Source organism: Lineus longissimus, chromosome 2 (genome assembly GCF_910592395.1).
Source record: "Lineus longissimus chromosome 2, tnLinLong1.2, whole genome shotgun sequence".
In the NCBI taxonomy this organism is placed as follows: Eukaryota; Metazoa; Nemertea; class Pilidiophora; order Heteronemertea; family Lineidae; genus Lineus; species Lineus longissimus.
Window position 1 is genome coordinate 6,791,669 of NC_088309.1, and position 26,034 is coordinate 6,817,702.

Below are 26,034 nucleotides of genomic sequence, written 5' to 3' on the forward strand. Positions count from 1 at the left end.
TAAATAAAATTCCTCTACTAGTATGTAAATATATATGTATGATAGATATTAAGTTGTGTTTTTTTTGTCTTTTTCTGTTGTCATATTGGAGTGTGATTTGGTGTGCTTTCCCATGCAATGATCAATTTTGTATAATAGTTAGAAATATCCAGTGTTCATCCTTCATGATTATCATGGCTTGAAAATCCTGTTTCATCTTTTAAACGTCTTCAAACTAGTCCGCCTTAAAGTTCCCGCCAATGACAAATCATGGTATTCCTCATCGACTGGAGCTAAGTCAAGTCCAGGGTATGAACCAAGTGAAGCAGTAAAGGTCTTCTCTGTACTATACTGAGGACTGAGTTGATTAGTTTTATTGTTCGATGTATTAGAATCGGAGTTACGAGCGGTCTGAATTATATTTCTTCTTTTGAAATAGAGGGAGGTCAGATCAACGAGGAGCTCGATGCCTTCGAACACAGCGAGAATTGAGAGGCCGATCCATAGACCTACTGTCCCGCCAATGTCAGCAAACAGGTCATTGCCCTGGAAGAAAAGTACAAAATTTACTACAAGAAAAGCACAAACAATCAAGCTTTGACCACTTTGAATGCACTAACCATAATTTCAAAAGGGACATTCCTTCACAGAGTGGAAGGCTAGACGTCTCTTTTACTTTGGAGTATGATGCTTTACCATTTCTTCAAAACCGCATCACTCCCCAGAACTCCCAATCATCACCAACCAATATATCCGAAGTGACATTTGTGCAGAATATGTTACTGGTGTTGCCTACTTACGGAATAATCTGGGTTCTGCTGGATCTTCTCAAAATTTAATTCATTGAAAAAGATTTCGAGCTTGAGAAGATTTTCACTGAAAGAAAGGCAGAAATATTTTCATCCTTTGTGACCCATATAAAGGCAAAAGTTTTGCTTGTCTCTGAGTAACAAAAAACACATTTTGTTAATCATGCTTGTTATGATGACGTTCATCTTATTAATGTGTCTGACATCTCGTGTGACATCAGGCAACACAGTATCTTGGCAGTGAGTGGCGCTGTAATGGAGCCTTGAACTTAACTGGCAAGTTCCATTTTGCGACCCGTATTGCAACTTACTCTGTTGTCCCAGCATGGTGAGTCCCATAGACGATCTCATAAAGTTCATCGCTATAACTTGCTATTTCTTTATAGTAGACATCCTAAAAATCAAACAAAAGTTTTACCTGGTATTCATTTTATACTTTATACCAAAAACATATAACATTTGAAGTGATATGTTTTTGATCATACTCATGAGAGATGTCAAGTTTCACCCTCTAGGGATTGAAAACTCGCATAACACAGCATACCAAATTGTCATAAGGGGGACACTGCACTGCCATGGCACAGTAATTTTGTAATCAAACTCATTGTAGTTGTATGCGTTGTTACATGCAAACCAACCCCAGGACACTAACCCGGTTTGTGAATTGACCTGTTTTTTTTATCCACCACAGTTTAACTTGCTGTCATAGCACACGCAAACATTTCGTGTCAATTTAGCTTTTTTCCACGAAAATCGAAGCTCCACAGGAGTGGCTCCCAAGTTGACACCGAGTGGTCCTGATACCATGGTATCTCATGTCCAATATCGTACTGAAGTGTGCGGCTCGGCACTCCCAATGTGTTCTACATTGTACTTTTTGAAATTACTAGATTTTGATGGCGAAGTCTTTCAAAAACGTGTCAACTTACTCGATAACGTACTGCTGGCCATTCAAAAGATGAAACAGTCATTTGGAAGTCTGTATCACTAGAAAATATTAAGCATATTTAGGTTCTATATTGCTTGTTTTTGGGCTGCCATGATAAGAGATTATTACATGTTTTTTTGTGTATCCTTCCTTGTAACCTTCCCCGGAATCTCTATCCTTTCCCAATGCTTCTTGTTTATGCCATTTTACTGTTATGCATACATGGCATTTCAGGAAACCCTGCCAACGAGTACAGAATACTCTTTTTGACCTAATGTTATTGAAAATAATACTCCTTGACTGATGGATTTTGCAATTGAAAATGCATTGGGAGTACTCTTTGGATGTTGGTAGAAATCACTACACATGTACATGAATAATACAAAATTGGGAAAATTTTTAGACTCCAAAAGTCCAGTTGAAATACATATGGGAATTGATTGATTTATACTAAAATGACTATGATACTTACTAGCATGATTGTGGACAATCACAATTGCCAAGTTGGTCTTCGATGAACATTTTTTGAATACGCTCCTCGCATTCAACTAGAGAGAGAAAACATGAGACTATCGGAAAACGGTCAATTTGCTTTGAAACCAGTTGTGAAATACAGGTTTTACCGTATTATGAATAGTATCACAAATGTGTAGGAGCTATGGTTCTCTATCTTTCACTGCTAAAACTAGGCAAATCAATGAGGCACCCCAACACCTGACAACTAGATCATAATAATGATGAATAATTTAATATTGGAAATTCCAATTAGCAAAAAGGTTAAGGTTTTACTTGTAAAAATGGCAGCAAAGCAGTATTTGTAAAGGCCCCCAACAGACTAGTGACTTTGTTGGTGCTAACAATCAAAATATCACTTTAAATTTTTGGTGCGCATTGCAGCAAGAAGCAAGTTTGTCATACGGAAAAGTACCAGTAATGTTTTTTTTGCTGCAATGGGAGTTATATTGCATGTCACCGCAACAGAATTGCATGTCACTGCAACAAAAAATGCCTCAGGGTGCGGAGAATTCCAGATTCAATCCTAACAATTGATATTTCTGGTAGTCTCTGTCTACTTACTTTCCTCTTCAGAAATACACGATTTGACCTCATGTTCTGTGTTCTTGGGCCAGACAGCCTTGAAGGCCTCACCGTATGTGTGGGGATAGAATGGGTCAGCACAATGACACCTTTCTATCATATTACGTTGATAGCATGTTTTCTCGCATGCCTGAAATGATATTAACAGAAATTCTTAGATTTATCTGACTTAAGAACTCAAGTGAAATTTTCATTTTCTTTGAGGTGGGGGTGGGAGTTATGTTACTTTAACACATTATTGATGCTGGGATAACACATAAGCTGTCTATGAGGGTACTTTTATTTGCCATAAAGATAGCAATATAGAGATATCACATTTAACTTCATGCCCTTTAAAACGCATTTGTAAGTTTTTTTGTCACCTTTAAACATCTGACAGATCCATATGAAAGGCGTATCATTGCCTTAGACTTACTGGAACTGTATATTTGACGTCGTGAATTTCAGAGAAAATCGAGTGCTCCATGCCTTCCTGTCTCGAGTAGTTGACACATTTACTTGGATAGGGATGCTGAAGCCGCACCAACTCAACCTGAAAAGTAGAGTAATATTGTCAGGCTTGTCTTCCAAGATAAGGCAGCAGAAAATTTGTCTGCCATGATATTTTCTACTCACCCGCCGCAGCCCAATAGAAGTCAGTGTGCCAGGTTGAGCAAATATTCCATTGTCTTCGGGGAAGGGCATGATATTCTGAGTCCCAATATTCACTCGTACCCCCGCTGCCTCCACCAGCTCTGGGACATACTCATGCTGCTCTATGAAGAGCTCCAGAGCTAGACCTGAAACAGTTTGAACATCATATGAATTTGGTTTAATTTGAAGGTGAAGTTGACCAGTAATCTTTATTTTTTTCTACACTCAAATGGTTTAAAGGGAGACCATGGGCAGGAGCGAGAGGGGGTATAATTAGTTCTTATATTTTAAAAGCTCCTTGCATTCATGCTGCGCTTTCCCTAACAGTGCAGGACTCAGCTAGGATTTGGAATGCATGTGATGCTTCCCAAGTAACCTGCAAATGAGGTACTGGAAACGCTGAGCCCCAGAGTGGCAATTGTGTGGGCGCTGTTATATGATACACTGATTTCCAATTTGCAATTTCGTGAAAATGTTGGAGCAAATCCAACAAAACTCATATCAATAGTTCTCACCGTCCGCATCACCCATCCCCCTTTGAGGGTCTGTTAATCAATACGCACTATGCAGAGAAAAGTACCAAGGGTGGTACATCTACTCTAACATCATAGCTAAACAAATATATATCAACATTGCCATTTCCATAATTTTTCATTATCTATTTTCAGGTGCGTCTTTGTTTGGCACAAAATTATTCATCTCGTTGCTTAGATACAAAGTAAGGGTCCCCACTGAATCTGCCTAGTCTGCAATAACCATTTTAGTAAAGGAAACAAATGGAGCAATGGGCGTTGCATTAGTGATCATATCTATTGCTTTTTCCCATAAAAACAATAAACAATTCTGTCATGTTAATAATTGGCCTGGTGATTTGGTGGTATTCATGCTAATGAAATTGATGTCACGCCTGAATGATGTAAAACTGTCTATTGAACACTGATGCGGATATCAATCATCAAATATTCTATACCATCATGCCAAAATGAATAATGATTAATACCAACTGGATAGATGACACACTAATGGGACAGATTCATTCTTGTGTGCATATAATGCATGCTGGTGTGCAGTGCTTAAAGACCTATGCCATTCATTAAAGATTTGAAATTTGTAATTGAATTTGACAATTTCTAATTCGCTAAAGATGCACTGAATATAAATTTAAACATTGCCGGTGTGTAGACAGATGTACAAATGCTAGGTATGCCAAGTTTCAGCAGAGTTGCATGCAGGATAACTGTACTTACCGCATTGTGTATAACTGCATTTCTATTTTCCTGACACACAATTAAATACAAACAGCATACCCCTTTAATGTTTATTGAAATCTGGTTTTCTAGGTACACGCAATATCTAGGTGGTGGAGAATGTTCAAATGAATAAGTTTTACTGTTCTTTACATTCAGATTCATTTGACTATAATTATAGGGTACAGGGTTGTGGGGCGGCCATTTTAGACTCTGGTGGCCATCTTAGATTTGAGGCAAATTCCAGGGTGGCCTCAAAGCAGGTTAAGACCACTTAGAAAACCTTGATTGGATAAAAGCCAATTTTCTACCTTGGCTGTTAATGTGAATGTTATTTAAAACATGCCCAATGATTCACTAAAATTTCTTTGATTTATTGAAGAAGAGATTTCAGCAATAAGGCCCACGTATGCACAAAGACAAAATGGGAATGGGTTGACTCAATAAATTCATGCAGAAGAGGATATCTCGCACTTGTAAAATCTTGCAGATTAAAAAAAAGAGGGCAAGGGACATATCAGGTTTCTCATTCTTGATTTCTTCTATAAACTGACCGTATTTTGAGCCTTTGCGGTAAACCTTTTTGATCTTGGTGCCATTCCGACCCCAATTATACACAAAACAGTTGCCATGAAATGGGTTAGAAACGACTTGCCATCTAAGAAAAAGGAGAGCAGATTGCGTCAGCGTCCAGTAGGACAATATGCGAAGAATAGAAGCGACGGAAAGACTACGAAGCGAAGCGAAAGAAAAATGCAGCTTTCAATGGAAACCCTGTACCCTGCTTCACTCAGGTGATCATCACTTAATGTTGACACATCGCATATTTTCTTGGGTCAGTTCACCCGGGATTCAGCAAAAGTTCCCAAATAATTTCTCTGGTGACAAGTAAATGAAGGGGTCAACAGGTATTCAACATACAAACTTTTTTGATAAACAGAAATTTGACAGGTGGAAAAAACTGTTGGCTAAGAATTTGACCCCAAATTCGTGGAAACCCCCGAGTACAAGGTTAACATTGACCGTTGCATAAAAAGTTGGAAGTGATATTCAGGTAACTTTGATGGAAGGGTGTTGAGTTTTATCGTCAGCACTGAGCCTTTCACTACATCCTCCAAAAAAACCAATGGACAAATGGTGCAACTTGCACTGACCTTATTCCAAGCATATTTTGCAGATACACTGCAAATACACTGCAATTTTGATATAATTTTCAAGATCGGGTTGCTGCCTTCCACCGAAGTTCCACTTTAAGCAAGCCATGCGCAAGAAAGATAATTTGCCCTAATCAATAGCCCATTCAAGGCAGAAGCCAACAGCCACAATGGTAAATGAATAAGTTTGTGACCACATTATCTATCATTTAGTATCTGCTCAAATACTGTTTAAAATAATCTTTGCTCCTAATTTAATGCATTCCGTTTTTGTTTTCCATTTAAAAAACTAGTTTGAATGCCCTTTCCAAATTTGACCGAACAAGGAATTAAGCATTTGTTTTGCTCACTGCTGATCAAGCCGCAAACCTTTCTTTGCCTCAACAATAAAGTTCCCTTTGCCAAATATTAAAAGTTAAGTTTATATTCTTTCAGTTAAGTTTTTGAATGCATAACCAGGTCAGTTTACAAATTACATTGTAAATGTGTGAAAATAACTATGGAAACACCAATAATAACGAGATTCTGCACAATATTACAGAATGAAATGAATTTGAAGCTGTACAGTTCCAAAACTTGAAGAATATTGTATACTGTATATGAACTATACTACATGTATTGTAAACCAATACTCTGGTGTAAAAGTATCAAGCATTGCTACAGAGTTAAGTAAGTTTACGTCTTAAGGTGATACTTTATATATGTGCCAAAATCAAAAAGCTGAACCTACTCATGTGCTTATTTCAATTTGAAGTCACTAACCGTATCTATCGCCCTCACGTACAGCTTCCATTACTTTTATGTTATTCCAACCCGAGTTAAATATGAAACAATTTCCATACAGCGGACTATTAATCACTTTGAAATCCCTGACAAAGATGAGAAGAAGTGATTTTCTTGAAGGTATTTGATTTGAGAGAAGGTTAATGCTAGTGGAACCTCGGTTTCCAGAGGGAATTTTTAATATCGTTTTAACCTGTATAATGATTAGATATGCAGGTTTTGAAAAAGTCTTGCATTTATATCATTTGCCTATATCATCAACCGAACAAAATCATCATATCATCGAGATACCGTAAACTGCGCCAAGTTTTTGCCGGCATTTTATTTTTTCTTAGAATTTGGAAATAATCAAGAGAGCCAGCTAGGTCACTGAAAAACAGCTGAATAAAAAAAGTACAAGTAAAAATATTGTAAAGGCCTTCACCCTTTGGGGTTGTTTGTTGTATGATTGGTAGCCTCAATATCAATACCAAGTCCAGTGCTTGGGAAATGATGCGAAAAATCACTGCCAAAGCAACTTATGTGGGTCTAAAAGGTAAAAGAACCAAAGAAGATTGTTTTGCCAGAGCATATACAGTTAAAGGTAGATTGTCCAAGGTCAGAGAGAAACCAACTCACCATGGAACACACCCTCGCCATGGGCTTTTCTCACCATACCACCATCCCAGCCCGAATTGTATTTAGAAAAATTTCCAAAAATTTGGCTGGTTACCACTTTGAAGTGTATCGTGAAGAGAATAATGGAAGTTTTGTTTACCAAGCAGCTTGCCTTGATGCTGCTGTCTTTTAGAATGGCTTTAGATAATTGTTTTGCCAGAAGTCGTGTGGCTAAGATTCCGAGGGTATCCATGGTAAACTGTCCCAGAAGTAAAGGAAACCTACTCACTGTGGAATATGCCCTCTCCGTGCGCTTTTGCAACCCTACTGCCATTCCAGCCTGAGTTATATACGTAACAGTTTCCAAAAACTGGATTGTTTACTATTTTGAAATGTCTGGTAAAGAGAATGTCGAATGCATCCCATCAGTTTTGCAATTGCAAGCTAATGTCATTTTTGGAATCACTTATATGGTACAGGGGAGTCACTTTCAGCATTATCATGCTGCATTTGGTGATAGCAATTATAACATTTAGACACAGAAAGAGTTTGGAGGCATAAAACTGATCTGATGGTCATCCAAAATCCTTGGCTGGGCATGAGATATTTGAGTGAAGGAGATTATATATATAACGAGTCTTGTATAGCGCAGTATCCGATCCATTAGGATCGCTCAAAGCGCTGCATCACTGCTCATGAAGGCTTCAGAAAAGATTTGGTAACGTTGATGGATGAATCCATGGAATAAACAATTGTTTATTCAATTTCATGACAGAATGAAAGATTGTTTATTCAATTTCATGACGGAGTGAATGTTTTTCTTTTCATTTTAATGACAGAATATGATTGTTTCTCCAAATTCTTAACATGAAGAACGTTATGATCAATTTCATCGAAAACCGAAGTTCCACCATAAAGAAGGGCACATTTAGTAAAGGTTTGATATGAAAGTCACCAGCGAAAACATGTATGCAAGCTGAGGGATGATTACAAAACACCACGTAAAAAAATGTTTTGGTAAAATATTTCATATCAAGAGAAAGGCATTTGACGACTCTTCACTGAAGACAATGATCTGTCAGAGGTGAAAAGCCGCTTTTTTAGCCTTAACTCAAGATATGGCACTGACCGTACATGTGTCCCGCCCGTTTTGATTTTGTAATGTTTTTCGTGTCCCAGCCGGAGTTAAATGTGAAGCAATTGCCATATAGTGGATTACTCGTGAATTTGAAATCGCTGATAATAAAAAACATCATTTTAAAAACCCAGTTTTGGATCAGTGACGCACAATATTCAAAAGCAAAAAAAGTGATTTTTCTCACCATTAGAACAATGTTTGTTTCTCGAATTCTATTGCTATAACCTGCGATTTAAATTGCATGCAACGATCCCATGATGGTTCAATTGCGATGCTTATCGCAAGTCGCAGCGATGAGCCAATCAATTTTAAACGCAACGAGTACTGTTTTTTTGCAGACAAGAGATCGTTTTGTTGCACTTAGCAGCGATTAAATCGCAGGAATTACGTGCAATTTAATTTTTTAAATCACTTGTTCGCATGCTGTTTATTGAAAGGTTAAGAACTTGAGGCATTGTATATCCATCACATGAACCATTCAGTGTATGTAAAGGGGAGTTTATTTGAAAATTTATGTTTCACATATCATTCCCAAAACAAGACTATATACATATAAATAGAAGAGTGTAGGGGCCTAGAAATGCCCTCATGTCAATAACATATCAGTTAGAAAATTATAAAAGCATAATAATGATAAAAGAGTAAACTTTAGAACGCATAGATTGGTGAAAAGAGCCCTTTCAGGTCTGTAGCCTTTCCCGCCTTCAAAGCCAACATGCAGTTATTACTGTCCACTGCCAAATTTGTGTGCCTCTCTAAATGTTTTAGTATATGATTTAAAGAAATTTCAAAAAAAATTTAAAATTTCATTTTGGTGGATTGCACATTCTTTCAAATTTCCAAATCAAAAAAATATCTTTTGGTGATTTTTATTTTTGAAAATCTAGGATATAAACGCCAGCAAAAATTAGGCAGTTTACAGTTCAATTTAGAAAAAGATGAAGCCAAAGGACAGTCACTGCAATCACCAATAATTCTTGTCGCAGCTACCTGCGATGACCACAGCAAGCGATTATTGTCACATGTGATTTAAATTGAAGGTAACAGTGATTTTAATCGCTTGTGGGGCCCAACACTTAATCAGTCCTCAAAGGGCTGTATCAGAGGTGCACTTTGCTAACAGAGAAAGGAATCAAAAAAATAAAATATTCAACCAAATTAACCACTTACCATGGATATGTCCCTCTTTGTGGGACTTGAATACGGTGGAATTGTGCCAACCAGAGTTGAATATGAAACAGTTTCCATAGAGTGGGACATTTATCAGAGTGAAGTCGCTGTTGGTGTAAAAGTAATGGCTTCAATATCGAGGTCACTTTGAAGGCGCAGGAAAGGCTGTCATTTTTGCAGGGCATCCAACTCAGTGGCTTTTGCATTTAAAAAAATCATGTTTATCCAATTATCAGGTTCAATAGAATCAAATAGTATCAGCAACCACATTTTTAAAAGGACAACTTGAACATGAGATATGCTGGTTTTTTATACAAATAGGCCTGCCTGAAATTCATATGCTATGTCCAAATCTGCCTTGCAACAATGGCGATAATCATTATTAGATATCGACATCAGTGTAATACTGCAAGTGGCGGCACATGGTGGCAAGCAGGGGCATTATCTTCCTGGACACGTAAATCCAACGCCAAAGTTGTCCCTTTAACAATAAAAACAGCAAAAATCATATTTTTGCTTTGGATAAAACAAAAGTTTTGTGAATCAGAGCAAAGAGTTGGCAGTTTACAGGACATGATGTAGTTGGTTTTGTCCATCTGTTCAGTGTGGATAATGATTGATGTATATACTCAGCCTCAAGTCCATGCACTCTCACAATGCGATTGAAAATCTTGCTTGGAATTACTTCAATTCAGTGAACCAATTCATATTTCTGACGTACAATACTGTATTTTTATTCACAAACATTATCACAAAGTTTTACTATACCCACTGTCATTACAATAAGGTAAGGTAAAGTGGGGAAAAGTTAGGCCTTGGGGGAAGTTACCCTCCTATTGTGCCATATTCACAAATAGAGTATGATGGCAGGGCCTATTTTTCCCCCAGTTTCCCTTGCAAAACATATACATGAATCAGGGCTTTCAAACATATATCAGGGATTTACACTCACCCTGTATGACACTCATGACCAGCAAAGTGACATCCCAGCAACATGACATTCAAGTCGTGCCCCATGGAGATGCGATGACTGGAGTCAATACGGGCCCACACCTTGCTGAAATTCATCCAGAATGCGTGTCGAGTCTTGGCGTCTGCGTGCTACAGGAAATAAACAACCTTGATTTTAGGATAACTTTTTGCATCGCCATTTCCTCTGATCTTGACCATCAAGGTTAAAACATCTTATCAATTAGTCAGGAGGCATTCCTCTTTCCATTTTGATACACAAGATTCTGTTTTGTTTTCGCCGAATAAATTTTATTTCAAATAGCTATAATTTTATTTCATTTCATTTCATTGGTTCTAAAGGGAGAGCACAGGCATTGACAAACCATGCTATAAAGCCAGCGAGATATGGTTAGCTTTGGAAACGCCGGGTATAACGAGTATAGATGTAATAAAAACTGGGAAACTTATGTTACTGACAATAATTCTTGTCAACCGGACATTCCGAAAAAGGAAATGCGATTTACCAGTTTTACTGGTATTTCCCTGGAGAATCGATATCTATTAGGGTATATCCTTCATCATACCATCCTTCAATAGCGGCAAACTTCTAAGTATGTGCGTGACATATATCATTAGACGAAAGTGTGGCGGAGTTGTCGCCAATTACGGTTAAGTCAATAAATACAAACGGTGACCGCTACCGGAGACCTACTTGAATGTAAATTAGAAATTATTTTCGTCATATCGTCCACATTTGAAGTACATGTAACTGATGTACCATAAACTGTAGTGTAGAATCGCAATACTGTATCACTGATACGTTGATGATGGTAGACATCTCAAGAACGTGTCAGTTAAATTCCGATTGTATTGAGATACCAGTTCAAAGTCACTGCGAAACCTCATCACAAATCCTCACAAAACCTGCAAGTTTTGCACTGATATATGTATATGCAGAATCATACTTACTGGTGTGTCATTTGTCAAGCCAGCAGAGTATTTTAGAAGATTAACAAGGTCTGGCCCACCGTCCGAAATGTTAGATTTTCTGGAAATAAGAATGGAGGGAACATGTATGGAGAAGAAGGAACGGAAAGGGTGAGTATCCATCCTAAGATTCAGGGGTTTTCCACTCCTACGTCATGTACAACGAGAAGCGGAGTGCGTTGAAAACCACCCGTTATACGAGGATGGTGGTATCAGTTTTACCAAAGAAACAAGAGGGGGACCTGGATGGAGAAGGAGCAGGGTTTTGTAGAGAATAATTTATTGGAAACACAATATCAGAATGATGGTCTTCAATTCCTCTGCGGTTATGGAAGGATTGTGCTACCTTCCCAAATGTGGCAGCCTTCATTTGAGTTTGGTGTTCATAGCAGCAGAGAACATAGGTCGTCGGGGAGAGGTACTAAGGTGCATTTGAGACTTGCATGACAGCTATAGGGGTGTTTATTGATCTTTAATATAATCTTTAATAAGCAAATGATTATATTATATGGTATTTTAAACAGCTTAACATGCAATTCAAAAGACCAGAGTTTATCAAAACAGTATACCATGAATCAGAGGTCACACAGCTGCCAGAACAATATCACAATGCTCTCGTTTAGTTCATTTGGTCCGAGAGGCCCAACGGATATTATGAATGTTTAGAGCATGCCCGTGCCGCAGCTGATGCGACTTTGTCGAAGCGGCCCGGACAATCTTCTCATTGTTGATAGATGATGGCATTGTTTTGGACAGAATTGTGATGCCTTTGACCACTGACATCATCAGCATTGTGTCTTCAGCATCTGTGCCACGACCAAATCGTTCGTTGTATGATAATAGGCAGCTTACGAAGAATTATACGAACGACAAAGTACGAAGTATATGCAAATGTTAATTGCTTCTAAACACAATAAAACTTTGGACGGTGAGTTTTATGTGGAAGACAACCAGTCTCATTATTGGCGCCTTCCTCTGCATTTTATGTTTCACCCATCCTCAAAAATCTCGAGTCAGTCGTATCTCCTCCCCTCGCACACGTTAGCCTGAGCTTCAGGATATTGTGTTTCACCCAACACCGAAAGTTCGATCGATAAGATGTTTATTACTTTTTTGCTGCTCTTAAGGGTTGCAAAACCCGCCAATGATAATAAAGAATATATAATAATACAGAATAAGCCAGGTGCAACTTAATTAATACATCTGAAAAATGTGTTCACGCCCCAACCAATCGGAATACTAACAGCATTTCTCCCTTGTTTTTGCAAGCATGCCATTAGTTGCGCGAATGTAAGATTGGGGCTTATGAGGTAATTTCCGATTCCCGGACCTTCCCGAGGCATGGTACAAGTCGATAGCAGTCTAAAGCCAGGATGACGGCACCCAATCGCCCGATTGTGTCATGTGTGGAGGGAATAGATTTCCGGTGACACGGAACGCACCAGTCCGATCTTATGTGAGTGATGAAGTTGAGGGGTGTAATAGAGGAGTGCATTGCACCCCAGTAAAATTCGTTTGAGAAAAGATTCGGGTGAGTCCATTGTGACCGGTAAGCGCTATATTTGATTGGACAAGTCTGCGAGAGATCATCAATATCGCAGAGTCTTTTTATAGTTAGCATTATATAAATCATTACAAATACTGTAGAAAGTCGTTTCGTAACAAACGTTTGCTTTTGGCTTTCGTTCGTCTAAGACAGGATAAAGCCGACAAAGCAAAACGTTTCTTGAAGGACCGACCGCCGCATGAACTCTGGGTGCTCCCAGCTTCAGCCTGAATGCTTGAATGTTGCCATACCGACTGTATTATTATTAGGCAAAGTTCCTTACCTGATTATGTTGGCATTACATATAGTTACCGCCGGAAAATCAACCGTGCTCGCTGTGGTGTAATCGATACTGATGGCTACTTCGTATTTGAGAAACCGCTGCAGGAATTTTCCCCCTTGCCAGACAAAGATGGCTGAAAAAGGAGCATTTCATAATCATAATAATGGCTAATGTTGCAGGCAGGAGTGGTCCGTACACTTCGGACATGGCCAGAACGCCACGCCAGAATGCCACGCCAGAATGCCACGCCAGTATGCCATGCCAGAATGTCACGCCAGTATGCCACGCGCGCCAGTATGCCATGCCAGAATGCCCCGATGGAGGTGATGTGGTAACGTCAGCGTACGCCGAAAGTTGCAATGTGAAGTGGGGGAAAGCTAACCCTTGCCACTTTCCACTTGAGCATTGTGACTATAATACAGTGGAAGAGCTAGCCCCCCCCCCTCCCCATTATTATCTTTCTTTGACAAAGAGGGTATCATATTTATCACGATTCTGTCGGATGATCAGTTTACTTAAAAACTAAAACATCATTTACCTCCGCATATCAGGAAGCAGACTGTCCAGAAAACCCTCCTAAGTGGCGTACTCGCGCTCCCGGCGTGTGGTATTCCATGACAGGAACTACGGACCGCCCAATCCTTTATCAAAGACCTGTAGGTGACTTCTTCTTGTTCAACCATCTCTGCCACGCAAAAATATGCTTGGGATCTTGCAAGGTTCATCTTGACATTGTCACTGACGTATGTTCCAAGTAAAGACGAAAACTGGAAGTATAGACGCAGATTCACAACAAATGCAACTGATATGATTACGGTATTGTCCCGTCCGACCTTCATATAGCCAAACGAAACTTGGGGCAACTATACTTGCCCAAAAAGTACTGAATGGCCTCAACTAGACGTCCATTCTCTTTTGGGCAAGTTCGAGTTGCCCCCAAGGATTTAAATTCCGATCCCTGTGTGACATCTGTGCCGATGGTTGTTCCCCACGCTTGTGTTTCCATACAACAGACACGACCATTAATTTCCAACACAAAAAAAGTGATCGATGATTTATCTTTTAGCGTTTCCAAACAATAAGGGTATCTAAACACTCAAAAATGTAAATACTCAAAGTGTCACACCAGTATTGTAACACTGAAATGGTTACTCCAATGCCACTTAAGTAGAAAATGGGTTCTTGTCCTTCCCAAGACCGATGGAAGATCTGAGGCGGACACAGTGCAGCAGGATTGCGACGAAATATAGAGTGGTGTCTTTGTTCTTTGCATAACCTCCCACTTGGCTCGATGTTCACAAACTTTATGAAAAACATCTTTTCCCCAGTATTGAGAAACTTTACGTCTTAAAAAACAGCCCTCAGGGATGACCATTGACGCCAATCGTTGCTAACCAGGACTCTCAGCACAGTAGCATATAAAAGAGAGATTACCATATCATATTAATAATACATTTTCTTACATTTAATGTTATAAAAAAATGGTCCACCAATGACATAATAAGTACCAGGTGTTATGTGTCGTGTTACAGTATTGCAGCATCTCGGATTAACCGATTCCGCCAGGAATCACAAATGCAAAACTCGGATGCACCCATGCAGGTGTAGGCTACTACAACTAACCCTGAGGACAGAAAACGTTGCCCCGAAAATGGACCCCGTTGTGGATACAACACCCTCACAGGTTAAAATAACCAACTCGCGGCAAACATGAGAAATAGTGAGTGTCCGCGTCCTCAGAAATGGACCTGTGGGGCTGGTGGATCCGCATTCTGATAGGAAGCAATCACGAAGGACGGAAATCCGGTAAAAGTGGAGAAAAGTGCCTGACCCTACCAATCCACCTCAAACCACATGAAATCCTTTGGTCAACTTGGTCGTGTCCCCTCACGTCGTGGCCTGGTTTAATCCCATGGTAAAAATATCAGTAAATGGAATGAACGCAAGGCCCGCATGAAGCGAGTTTCGCGCTGAACGGCTGAACGGCTGGGCATCAGTTGCGATGTCTCCTGCTCCTTCAGCTGTTGTGACAGGAAATGAAAAGGATGATCACTGATTCTGGTCTATAATAGTGCCGTTTACACGACACGAAAAAAAAGTCACATCGGATTGATATGGCTCAGACCACCTGATGAGATGAGACGCGGCCACGTTTCCAATTGGACGTTTCCTTTTCTTCATTGCATTGGTTGATGTAGTCTGCCGTGCAGCGGTGGGATTGGACTGTCCAGTTGGTCTTCGTCCTTGTTTTAAATTTGACGAAATAACTTCGTCGCAAAAAGAGATACATCCCCAAAAATGTTCTGGACCTATTATGATTAATCCATATTACTCATTCAGGAGACAAAGCCTACCGTATTTCCGTGCTCCATTGATGTGTTCTATATACCCATAACCACAGAAGATGACCACTATCCATTTCAGATTGACTGCAACTGCATCCGCGTTGTTCCTGTTCGGGCAGACGTCGGTCCCTTATTAACTTAAATGTATGGGTGGGAAAGTGTTTTCCAATACCATGAATACGCACGCACGCCCAAACTGATACTCGATTCATGAATTATCCAATAGACTGTGCGATGTTGGAGCAATGTTGGAATGAAGAGTTGTATATCATTATTTAATATCTGACCCGAAGCTATTTCTCAACTATTAAGGGATGAACCTTTCAGATAAAGAGGTTTAGCATGAGTGGATGTGAGATATACCGGCTTCCCGTCTTGTTTCCGACAGCCAGGTTTCGCAACCCTTACGAAGTATGTAAATGTATACTAGGCCTACTTCATCGAAGACTTTTTTGGAAATTTCCTCACGTTCCTCGTACAACTAAGTACTGGTATAAAAGACGATTTACTAGTGTCGTTTAACTGAATTCGCGCACGGCTTGATGACATCATAGACGTTCGTATACTACGTTGTTCGCCAGGGTTGCGAAACCTGCTTATTACCAAGTTGTTTTAATCTTCAAACAAACCCGTTTAGACTACTTACAACATGCTGTAACTCAGCCAGGAGCTGTCACAACCCAAAGACAGAGTATTTGAAATGCCAAATATTACGGTTAGGCCTATTGGTAGCCGCAACGGCTCCTGACCATTTAACAGTCGTGAAAATATAGGCTGACTAGGGGCCTACGTCCGCACTGTGTATTTTCCCGAGTGGATGAATTGAGGGCAGGTTTGTGGCTGGGGGGAAGGGGGGGTCGGTTGGCGCTGGAGCAGGAGTTAAGACTGTATAGACAGATAGAGGTGGTGAAGACGACTTCGATTTGGAGCGAAACGACTGGGGGCGAAAAGATCAGGGAGCGAAACGACCAGATAGGCCTGCCCTACGTAGAAATGTACAGTGTACATTACTACATGCATTATGATGTTTGTGTACATTTGTGATTTGATCTGTAAAGTCTTAGAGAGGAAGATAAGATTTTTTTTGTAAAATGACAAATAAATCTAAAAGTATGCACATTTAGTGACATATTTTCGGTTTTGTTAATGTACCAGATGACTGTGCTTCTATTTATGTTTTTGTTTTGGGTGGATATGTTGAGAATATGTCGATATTCTCCATTTGACATGTTAATGTTTTATACTTTTCGAATTCAGTTAGGGGCCTAGGCCTAGTTAAATTCTAGGGCCTATTTATCAATATCAATCATCATTGACATTTCGATTTTGTGATTTTCTGCTCTGACTGAATTTCCCTTCTCCATCTTTTGTTGACCTCGGCTTTAACTCAAAGGCTCAAAAGTCAAAACAAGTCAGTATGTATAGGCCTATGTCATTTTCAACATTGCTCAGTTAGGCCTTGGAGTAATTATTTGGACAAGATAATTACTCCAAGATACAATGTACATGCGTTCAGTTGGCCGTTAAGGTTTGTTTTCATTATACTTGTAGAATATCACAAAAACAATTAAAACAGTTAAATATAGAAATTTTTATGTTTGCGCACTATCCAAAGCACCCGCGCGCACTTATTTAGTTGAACTTTATGCGGAAAAAATCAATTTATGGTTACGATTCTGCTATGATGATGATGATGATGATGATGTATATCCATTCCCCTTGCAGATGTGCTGGTGATGCAGTAGGGATTGTGACAAGCATGAACCAGTTGAAGGAACTGCATGGTGAAGTCTTACTTGGATTAAACATTACGGCAACATGGGTTGATGAGGAATTATGCGAGCGAGGAGTCTCAAGGGCTCGGCGGCTTTCAAGCAATTCCGATTGTTCCTTCACCTCACCAAGAAGGACACCTATTGGCACACCTAACGGACATGGTCACAGGTCTTCGGTTGGGTCGGTGGGGTTCTTTGCACCTAGATATCCTCAGTCACGCCCCGATGTCAGTCCGTCTAAGATACCAGGTTTGCCTCTTACTTCGCCAACTCATAGCCAAGGGAGTGGGAAATCTGATGCAGATGACGTTGCCAGTGTCGAAGTTGAACAAGATGCAGTAGAGGAGAATTTGGAAGACCAGGATGTGACGAAGAGTGATTGTAAGACAATCTTTATTGGAAATGTCAGCTTCCGTGCAACTCGGTTTGACTTGACCAAGTTCTTCAGCAAATTTGGTGATGTGATGAAATGTTACATTGTGGAGGATCACAGGACGCGGAAGTCGAAAGGGTGAGTTGGTGTTTCTTGTGTGACCATCGATATTTTCATAGCCCAACCTTTCATATGACACTGATGACATGTCTTGAGCCTACAGACGTGACAGGTTAACTCATTTCAAGGGTAAACAAGGCTTGCCCAGTTCACAGAAATTCATTGAAGCATCCATGGGGATTATAACAACTTCAAGTTGAATCTCTCTGGTAAAATATTCTCTTTCAGTTTACAATCTTTCATACATGTATTTCATCATTATTGGACCATATTACATGTATTTCATCTTTTTGTTCTAGGATTGCATTCCTAACATTTGCCAGCGAAGAAGTTGTGAGAAGAATACTCAGTGCCACTCAAGATGAATTGTACTTTCAGCATCGGTAAGGCAACTTTTTACCCTAGAGCAGCAACTAAAGATGGTCAACTATGACACCAGCTTCCCAGGATGTGTAACAAACCTATTTGTGATCACACTATTACAGTTTAGGGACAAGACATCAGCCAAGGACCTTGGCCTGATCTTTCTAAAGAACTCTTTTGATAATGGTTTCTGTCTCCTCCAGATATCTTCGAGTGCACCTAGCGGAGGAGAAAAAGCGTGAGAGGGTTGCCAAGCAGCTGGATCCAGTTACGATCAAACTCTCATCACCAGAAATGGTCGAGGCCGAAATATGTGGCGACTCCCCCATCATGGTCCTCAATGATGATACACTGCTGGCAATCTTCTCTTATCTCTCTGTCCGCGATAAGATAATGATTGAAAGAGGTGAGTACAGTGAGAGTAGTTATCAATAGCAAAAATTATAAAACAGCCTCAATTATATTTGCTACTTTAGGATTCCCTCTTGTTATGGGCCCCAGACCACACAGTCTGGGGACCATATTGATATTGCTGGAATTCTGCATTCTATCTGTTACCAAACTTTAGTGTGAGTGTTCTCTGAAACAGCTGAACAAACCAAAAATCTTTCACCCCAAACCCACCAAGCATACCCCCATCCAAGGGACGTCACTAAAGACTTTTCAAAATTTCGGCTCATTTTGATGTTATTGACGCTTTTATGCTGAGATTCGTCTGATCGTCTTCTCCCAACATGCCGAAGTCGCGATTCAATCTGACATGCGCTGTGACATGCGCAGAGGCGAGACGCTGATACATTAGCATAAGCTCCGCCCCGTCATAATGACGTCATTATTCTCAGGAGTTGGTCGAGCGATGGGACGATGGAGGTATTATAAAGAAACCCAATTCGATTCATGGACTATCGCAAAACGATTTTTCAAAACTCAGAATAATTCGATGCTTTAGATGCGTTTTTATGACTCCAGCTCCTCCCTCTCTGGGAGCTGGAGTTAGTATTGTTTTCGCTCAGGTTTCTCGTCCAATCACGTGACCTCTCCAACACTCGATAATGCACTCTTTTCGTCCACGTTTTAGGCCAATCTTCGGCATGAACATGAAATCTAATAAGCGCAGTACTTAAATCAGATGTTTCTCTCGCCTTGAAAACATTCCTGGGTAAAATCCATTGAGATTAGCCGAGTTAATCTACTTTTTCCGTGATTAAAATCTCTGCCGCTGAATTCTATAAATAGAAACTATTAACATCGCGGCAGTGTGGTTCCCATTGTGCGCCCTCCCACTTCACACCATGTCTGCAAGTTTTACGGAGAGGGAGGGCGTGCGGTAAGAAGAATGGCCAAAATGACGTCACGTTTTCCTGGCAATGCCTCTTGCCGGACCAGTCAAGCATTGGGAAAGCATCTTTAATTCTCAATGCTATTTCAATTTCATCTCAAACATGTCTTTTTACAGACCCACCCCTTACACAGACAATGGGTAACATCAAGTCTTCTGTTTTCAAAGTGTTGGAGAAAGTGTTTTAGGCCTACCTCAGTAGCTGAACTGATAAAACACTGTCCAAGATCAGCAAAGCAGCAACTGAGAATGGTGTCAACAATGTTTTTAACAGAAACAAGCCTCAAACACTTTCCCCAACACTTTCAAACCCAAGACTTTACCTCACCCAGTGAGTGATGCACTCTGAACTATACTTACCAAGAACTGTCTCCACCCTCATTCTCTGGCTAGGATAATGTAATCCATACAACAGTTTACTATCGCTAGGATAACCCAATGCTCCCTCCATCCAATACTCGGGGGCCCATTTAATTTGCTGTTAAGCAGATTTCTCAATCTAGTTTTAGCTTGATTTGTGTTACATTTATCTTATTCCTTATCACCTTTCAGTGTGTAAAAGATGGAATTCTGTTCTGATTCGATCCTGGGTGGCTCAAGACCATTTACACCTGAGAAACCTAGTGCAGCAGTGGTTCAGTGGCATAACTGACCAGAACCTCAAGAGTCTACTTGTCCGTTGTCCTAATTTAAAGTCGATAGATCTGTCTAGTAAATGTCGCCACCTTACTGATTGGTCCCTCGAAATGATAGGTGAGTGAATGTTAAATATAGTAGAAGCTTTGCACCTGTGGTACAGTTATTTCACCCCATATTTTAGCTACAGTCCAAATCACAATTGACATCCATCCTGCTTTGCGTCAGTGCCGCGCGACATACTCGTGTGTTGCGCACCAGTGACGTGCTTATCTCTATGTTCCGCGTATATTACGTTTGACCTACACGCTGGGTAGCACGTCAATGACGCGTGATTTATGGGATGTCATTTGTGATTTGGACTGTATGCACTTCATCGTGTTTTGTGAGACAACTAGTGCCACCTGTTTGCTATCGATTCCGTCCTTCATATTATGTGGCTCTTCTGTATTCATGTTGAGTTTATAGCAGTGATGCAGATAAAACACCTTCTTTCTTTTCAGCCCAACATTGTCCAAAGTTGATGAAATTAGATTTGTCTGGTGTGGCAGTCACGAATAACTCCTTGAAGACGCTTTCAACTAAGTGCACAAGTTTACAGTGGATCAAACTCAGCCGTTGCTTCGATGCAGGCGAAAAGGGCTTGTGGTGGCTTTTCAAAAACTGTGGAGATCTGACTTATGTTAATTTGGAGGAGGATTCGAAGGTTACTGGCAATGTAAGTAGCATATGAAATATCTCCTCTCGTAAAGTAGTTGTGGTTGTTCTTGTTTCATGAAAAAAAATAATGTCCAACAGAATAGACTTCAATTTTGTGCATATTTTCATTATGCAGTAAACATGTAGGAGGCCAGTTCTAGTTGCTTGAACACCAGAGTTAAGAGTCTTTCATTGCATCAAGGTCCAGTATAAGAGTATAGGGAATTACAAGTCCTCGGTTTTTCTTTTTCAGTGTTTTCATGTTATGGGGACAAAGGTGAAGAAGTTAGTACTTAACAGATGTGGTAAGGTAGGTGAAAAAACTTTGAAATCACCGTTTGGCTTAGCCACTTCTTATATGATTGGGTTGAATTACGAATTTGTGATTTCTTTTTGCCTCTGTAGTTACTTAACACCTCTACTTTTTGTTTCATTTTCCAGCTTGACGATGTAGCATTTGAGAAGTTGAGCAAAAAGTGTGCTTATGAGCTGGAGGAGATGCAGATCAGTGAGTGCAATAGTGTGACAGACACCGGATTCAAAACATTCGCTGAAGTAAGTTTCAATTCCATGTCATTTTCAGTTTCCCAGTCAAAGCAATTAGTTTGTTCTGTACTTCTTTTATTCTCTCTTTCTAACAGCAGCATTAGCAACTAATATTCATCATTTTGATAATGTCTGTTCTATATTTCCTTGCAGGGTTTGCCAAACCTAAAGATTTTACATGCATCTGCGATGTACAAAGGTAGTTGTCATTAATTTCTATAGTATTACGAACATTTCCTTTTTGGCTTGATTTAAGATTTGGATCAATAGGTCTTGTTGAATCTAACAAGTAACACCAGTTCCACCTTCAGTCATGAATAATAATCCCTCATTTAGTTAATTCAGATTTTGTGAAAACTCTGATTATCAGTATTAGAATATTGAACTCTAAGCTAAGCAAGCAAGTACTCAAAAAATATATCTTTTTCTTGCAATTTAGGTTGATTGTGCTAGTATATGTATCTCTGACCTGGCTACAGAGCTTCTTCTTGGTGTGATATTCATAAAATATTTCTAACACTCCTTTTATTTACATTTTCAGTCACGGCTTTTGGACTTTCAAAACTTGGACAACTAAAAAATCTGGTAGGTAGCATTCCTCGGCAACAGCAGAAGGGGCTCACCACATTTTCCACAATTTTTTCACTGATAAATTGTACCTTTCTATTAAAAAGGGAAGGCAATGTCAACAGCTAGTCGGCACTACATATTTTTCCAGAAAGAAAAAATTGTTCACTCATCACCTCATAATTCCTGATGTAGTTGTGAGGTTAAGTTTTCCTGAATAAAATCATTCACACTGATATTTTCCAGACCAGGACACTTTACTGATTTTCGATGTTTTAAGTTAAAGTTTTCCTTATATTCCAGACCCATTTGTACCTGTCTCATAATACTGGTGTCAGTGATAGTGTTCTCTATAGAATAAGTCAGGGATGCTCAGAGATTAGGTGAGTCATTGCATGGTGGACCTTTCCCTATCTCGAGCAGTGTATCAAGCCTCTCAATTACATCATTTGGGAAACACCCTGATTTCCTTTAAGGCTTAATTTCACGTCAAATATCGGTTGTTTGCGCAAAATTTTTTAGCATGATCACGAGACTACCGGGTAACTTGATGTCTTTTGCCATTTCAAAAAGGTGTTTAGGAGCATATCTGACCATCTTAACCTTCTGGAGTGTATCTCATCCCTCTGTGATCTTACCTGAATTCCTTCCTCGTTTTAGACTTCTTGAACTGATCGGTTGTCATCAAGTGACAGATGCCGGGATGCAATGCGTGTCTAGCTTGACGAAACTCGAGTCGTTGAACATAAGCTACCTGCACCAAATCAAGGACGTGTCATTAGAACTCCTTGCGATTAACTGTGATCTTAAAACCCTGGCACTTCAAGCCTGCTCAGATATTTCTAATGACGGTACGTATCCTAGGGACGAGGTGAGATTAGTGTCTTTGGATAGCTGTTAGCAAAAGCAAAATATTCATACGACCGTAATAGGTAGTAGGTAGATTTCCTCTGGATTGCTTGGTTTCCTGCTACAGTACAAATCTCCCTAATATTGTCTAAGGTTTTTCGGAACGCCCATTAAGTTGTTGTGAGTTGTTATAATTGCAATGTTCAGACTGAAGTTGTTGTTTTTTTCTGTCACACCACTGCTAAAGGAATCGACATTCAATTGAAAAGATGTACAACATCAATTCTTTGTCTATTTCAGGTCTCTGTGCAATAGCGTCTGGGTGCCATTCATTAACTGATTTAGACATCAGTGGATGTATACAAATCAGCAACCGTACTCTGGGAGCGTTTCTTGATGCCACCAAGGATAAGGAACACCCGAAATTAAGCCTAACAATAGGAGGTAAGAGCCATTTTGATTGGAGTATCAGAAAATGAGGCCTTTTGTAAAAAGTAATCAGAATATATTATAATGCGATGAGTAGCAAGCTGTTACCATTAAACAAAGTTTTTTCCTATCGAAAATACTGATATCCATTGTGAAACTATTACGATACAGTGATTGACCCTAGTCTAGTTGGTGCCAATGACAATACTGATGACCATTATGAAAACATTCCATTTCAGGTACAGTGATTGACCCCAGTCTAGTCAGTGTCCATGACAATATTGATATCCATTATGAAAACCTGTCCAAGAATTTCCTCAGGGCAGACAGGGCTCTTGTTCTTCCTGTTGGTAAGTTTCTCATTCTGAAGTGGGTACGGTATTTTGCTAAGACATGGTACTGGGGGAACACAAGATGCTTGAGCTGCATATTGCTCCTCATGAAGGATTTTGATTCTCAGGTGTTCATATGCTACTGAGATACTTGAGTATTTAGGGTTTTCAACTGATTGGCAAATGTCATTTTTAACAGAAATGCATGAGAAATAAGAATCATTATCATATTTGTGTGCGCATTGCTATTTCAGCTGATGAGTTTAGTGACCAGGAAGGAGCAGAGCAAGAAGAGGGTGCAAGCGTAGATGGTGATGATCACGAGATTGATAATAATGCTGAATTTATGGCGGCTGGTATGGAGGATCACTTAGGTACAGATATAAATTTCAATCATTTTCTTGGCCCATTGAATAAGCCTGCATTAAAGTCAGTGACTGTTTTAACTCAGAAATATTTGTGTGCCTTTTATTTTGGCATTTACAGATAATCACAAAAATATGTGGGAGGAAAGAAAATCAAATTGAAAAAAACTCCTAGCTATTTTCTTTCTCATTGTTTCCTATGAATATATCAGAAATAAAGGAAACGTCTATCTCTCCATCCCTAATTTGATATCTTGTCTCTTTTCAGATGGGTATGAGGGGGATTACGTTGGTTCATTTGACGATTTTGGTATCGACGATGACGCAGAGAACTACATGGATGGTGATGACCCAATGTTTGAGGAGCGATTTGATATATCCTAAATATCCCACCAAAAAACTGTTGTACCCTGTTTTATTTGCCAGCTAACTGGCATGCGAGTAATTTTGTCCTTCAATATTACTGAGAACATCAGAATTGGGGACACATAATTGAAAAGGATTGATACATGTATTTAGATATGCAATAGCAAATGATTTTAAAATTGATATGTGTAATTGTAACTCCCTTGAGTCTACCAAGGATGCTTATTATCACCTCACCTGACTGATTCTTTCCATCTGCGTCATTTTGTTTTTGGACTTGTCAGGAAATCTATCAACATGAACAAAGTTTCTTTTAGATTACAGTTTTCATTTGTATATGGATTGTTACTATTGTAATTCATTGCTGTATGTAATGTTTATGTAACCTGCATTTATGATATTTTAGTTTTTTACATTATTGCCAATCTACATTATAACCAAACAGTAATCATGATTACATGTGCATTGTATTTATCCAGAAGAGCAGTTCCTTTTTCATTGTTTTAGAATAACCAATAATACATTATTTTATTTCATTGGGGCTAAAAAGTGGTTACATGTACATGTATGTGCATTATATCAGTAGGGGTTAGAGATTTTTGAAAATTTGCATATAATTTATAATAGCATACATTTGCTTCAAAAAAGAAATTTTCAGGTTTCTCAGCTATGCATGAAAACTATCAGGAACAGAAGATTTGATGAATTCCAGGTGGTGTTTTTCGAAAACCGTCCGCCCGCAAACGATTTGCAGGTGGTTTCACACGGCTGGAGCACAGACGTAAACAAAGGGTTTTCGTTTCTGCCGACAAACTTGTTGGCATGACTGTATTTTGTACAATCCATCTTTGAATCGCTGAGAAGTGTACCTGGGATGAGGCTGGAAGTTAGGTTGCACGTGCGCACTGTGACATATGCATCTTGCACCACCTGGTTTGATTCTTATCTTATTCATGTTAACAGTCCTGTCAGTCTATTCGCTGGTGTAATTGTTCTTTTCATGTCGGTTGCAGACCCAGAAAAATACATGTAATTTGTATTTTTGAGTTCTACACCGTATCTTAGAATGAACGCACTTGGCCTTAAAGTGTTCATGAACAGACATTAGCATATGTTAGGATGATTGTATGTGAATATGTATAGCATATACTGTCTCCTAGTACAAATCATGTTGTTGAAAGAACGTAGATTTAGAATTCGTTTCGCATGGATGCTGTGAGAAAACTTATTGTAGATACTATATTGTTGTTAAAGCTGTTGAAAATACTGTGTCGATGTGTTTAAGTGGGTTGAAGTACATCTTTTACACATAGGCGTATGACTGGTAAAATGGCCTTTTGTGCAGGCGGCCCTCAACTGGCTTAAACTTGTCAACACAGTATAGAAGTTGATGTGTATGATATGAATAAAGGAAAGCATTTTTATGACATTTGTTTTTTTCTTATCATTTATCTTCAAATTTGTTCTCAGGCATGGTTCCTGTAAACCCTGTCTCTTTCTCCAATTGCCTGCACTCCCATCTTGAATGTCTGTGTCAAAATATGCAGGAAAATGCCAAAAGTATTCCTTGCCTTCAGGGTCTGTCTCATTGTCCTGGAAGCCAATTGGTACACCACACGATCATGAT

At 39.4% G+C, this 26,034-nt stretch overlaps 2 protein-coding genes across 7 annotated transcripts; one reads left to right on the forward strand and one right to left on the reverse strand.

The window, feature by feature from the left end:
• Positions 1–192: 192 nt before the first annotated feature.
• LOC135482432 (amiloride-sensitive sodium channel subunit beta-like) lies at positions 193–15,770 on the reverse strand. 5 transcript variants are annotated; one of them, XM_064762417.1, is made up of 14 exons: positions 15,658–15,770; positions 13,842–14,070; positions 13,304–13,436; positions 11,457–11,535; positions 10,489–10,637; positions 6,611–6,717; positions 3,430–3,593; positions 3,230–3,346; positions 2,794–2,944; positions 2,189–2,264; positions 1,718–1,775; positions 1,100–1,182; positions 780–855; positions 193–525 (listed from the first exon to the last, which is right to left on the reverse strand). In XM_064762417.1, exons 1-14 carry the CDS (start codon positions 15,673–15,675, stop codon positions 193–195), a joined length of 1,773 nt encoding a protein of 590 aa, XP_064618487.1. In that variant the 5' UTR covers positions 15,676–15,770. The 5 variants fall into 5 exon arrangements, with proteins under 5 accessions (XP_064618487.1, XP_064618486.1, XP_064618485.1 ...); XM_064762416.1 differs by lacking the exon at positions 6,611–6,717 and adding an exon at positions 7,518–7,624; XM_064762415.1 differs by lacking the exon at positions 6,611–6,717 and adding an exon at positions 8,358–8,464.
• A 904-nt stretch (positions 15,771–16,674) lies between these two features.
• Positions 16,675–25,834, forward strand: LOC135482435 (uncharacterized). 2 transcript variants are annotated; one of them, XM_064762421.1, is made up of 16 exons: positions 16,675–16,758; positions 17,374–17,934; positions 18,216–18,299; positions 18,483–18,685; positions 20,171–20,371; positions 20,758–20,972; positions 21,207–21,263; positions 21,395–21,508; positions 21,653–21,698; positions 22,041–22,084; positions 22,370–22,449; positions 22,727–22,917; positions 23,216–23,359; positions 23,584–23,694; positions 23,931–24,050; positions 24,310–25,834. In XM_064762421.1, the coding sequence occupies exons 2-16, from the start codon at positions 17,408–17,410 to the stop codon at positions 24,423–24,425; spliced, it is 2,253 nt and encodes a 750-aa protein (XP_064618491.1). In that variant the 5' UTR covers positions 16,675–16,758; positions 17,374–17,407; the 3' UTR covers positions 24,426–25,834. The 2 variants fall into 2 exon arrangements, with proteins under 2 accessions (XP_064618491.1, XP_064618492.1); XM_064762422.1 differs by having other exon boundaries at positions 23,931–24,032.
• The last annotated feature ends 200 nt before the right edge of the window (positions 25,835–26,034 follow it).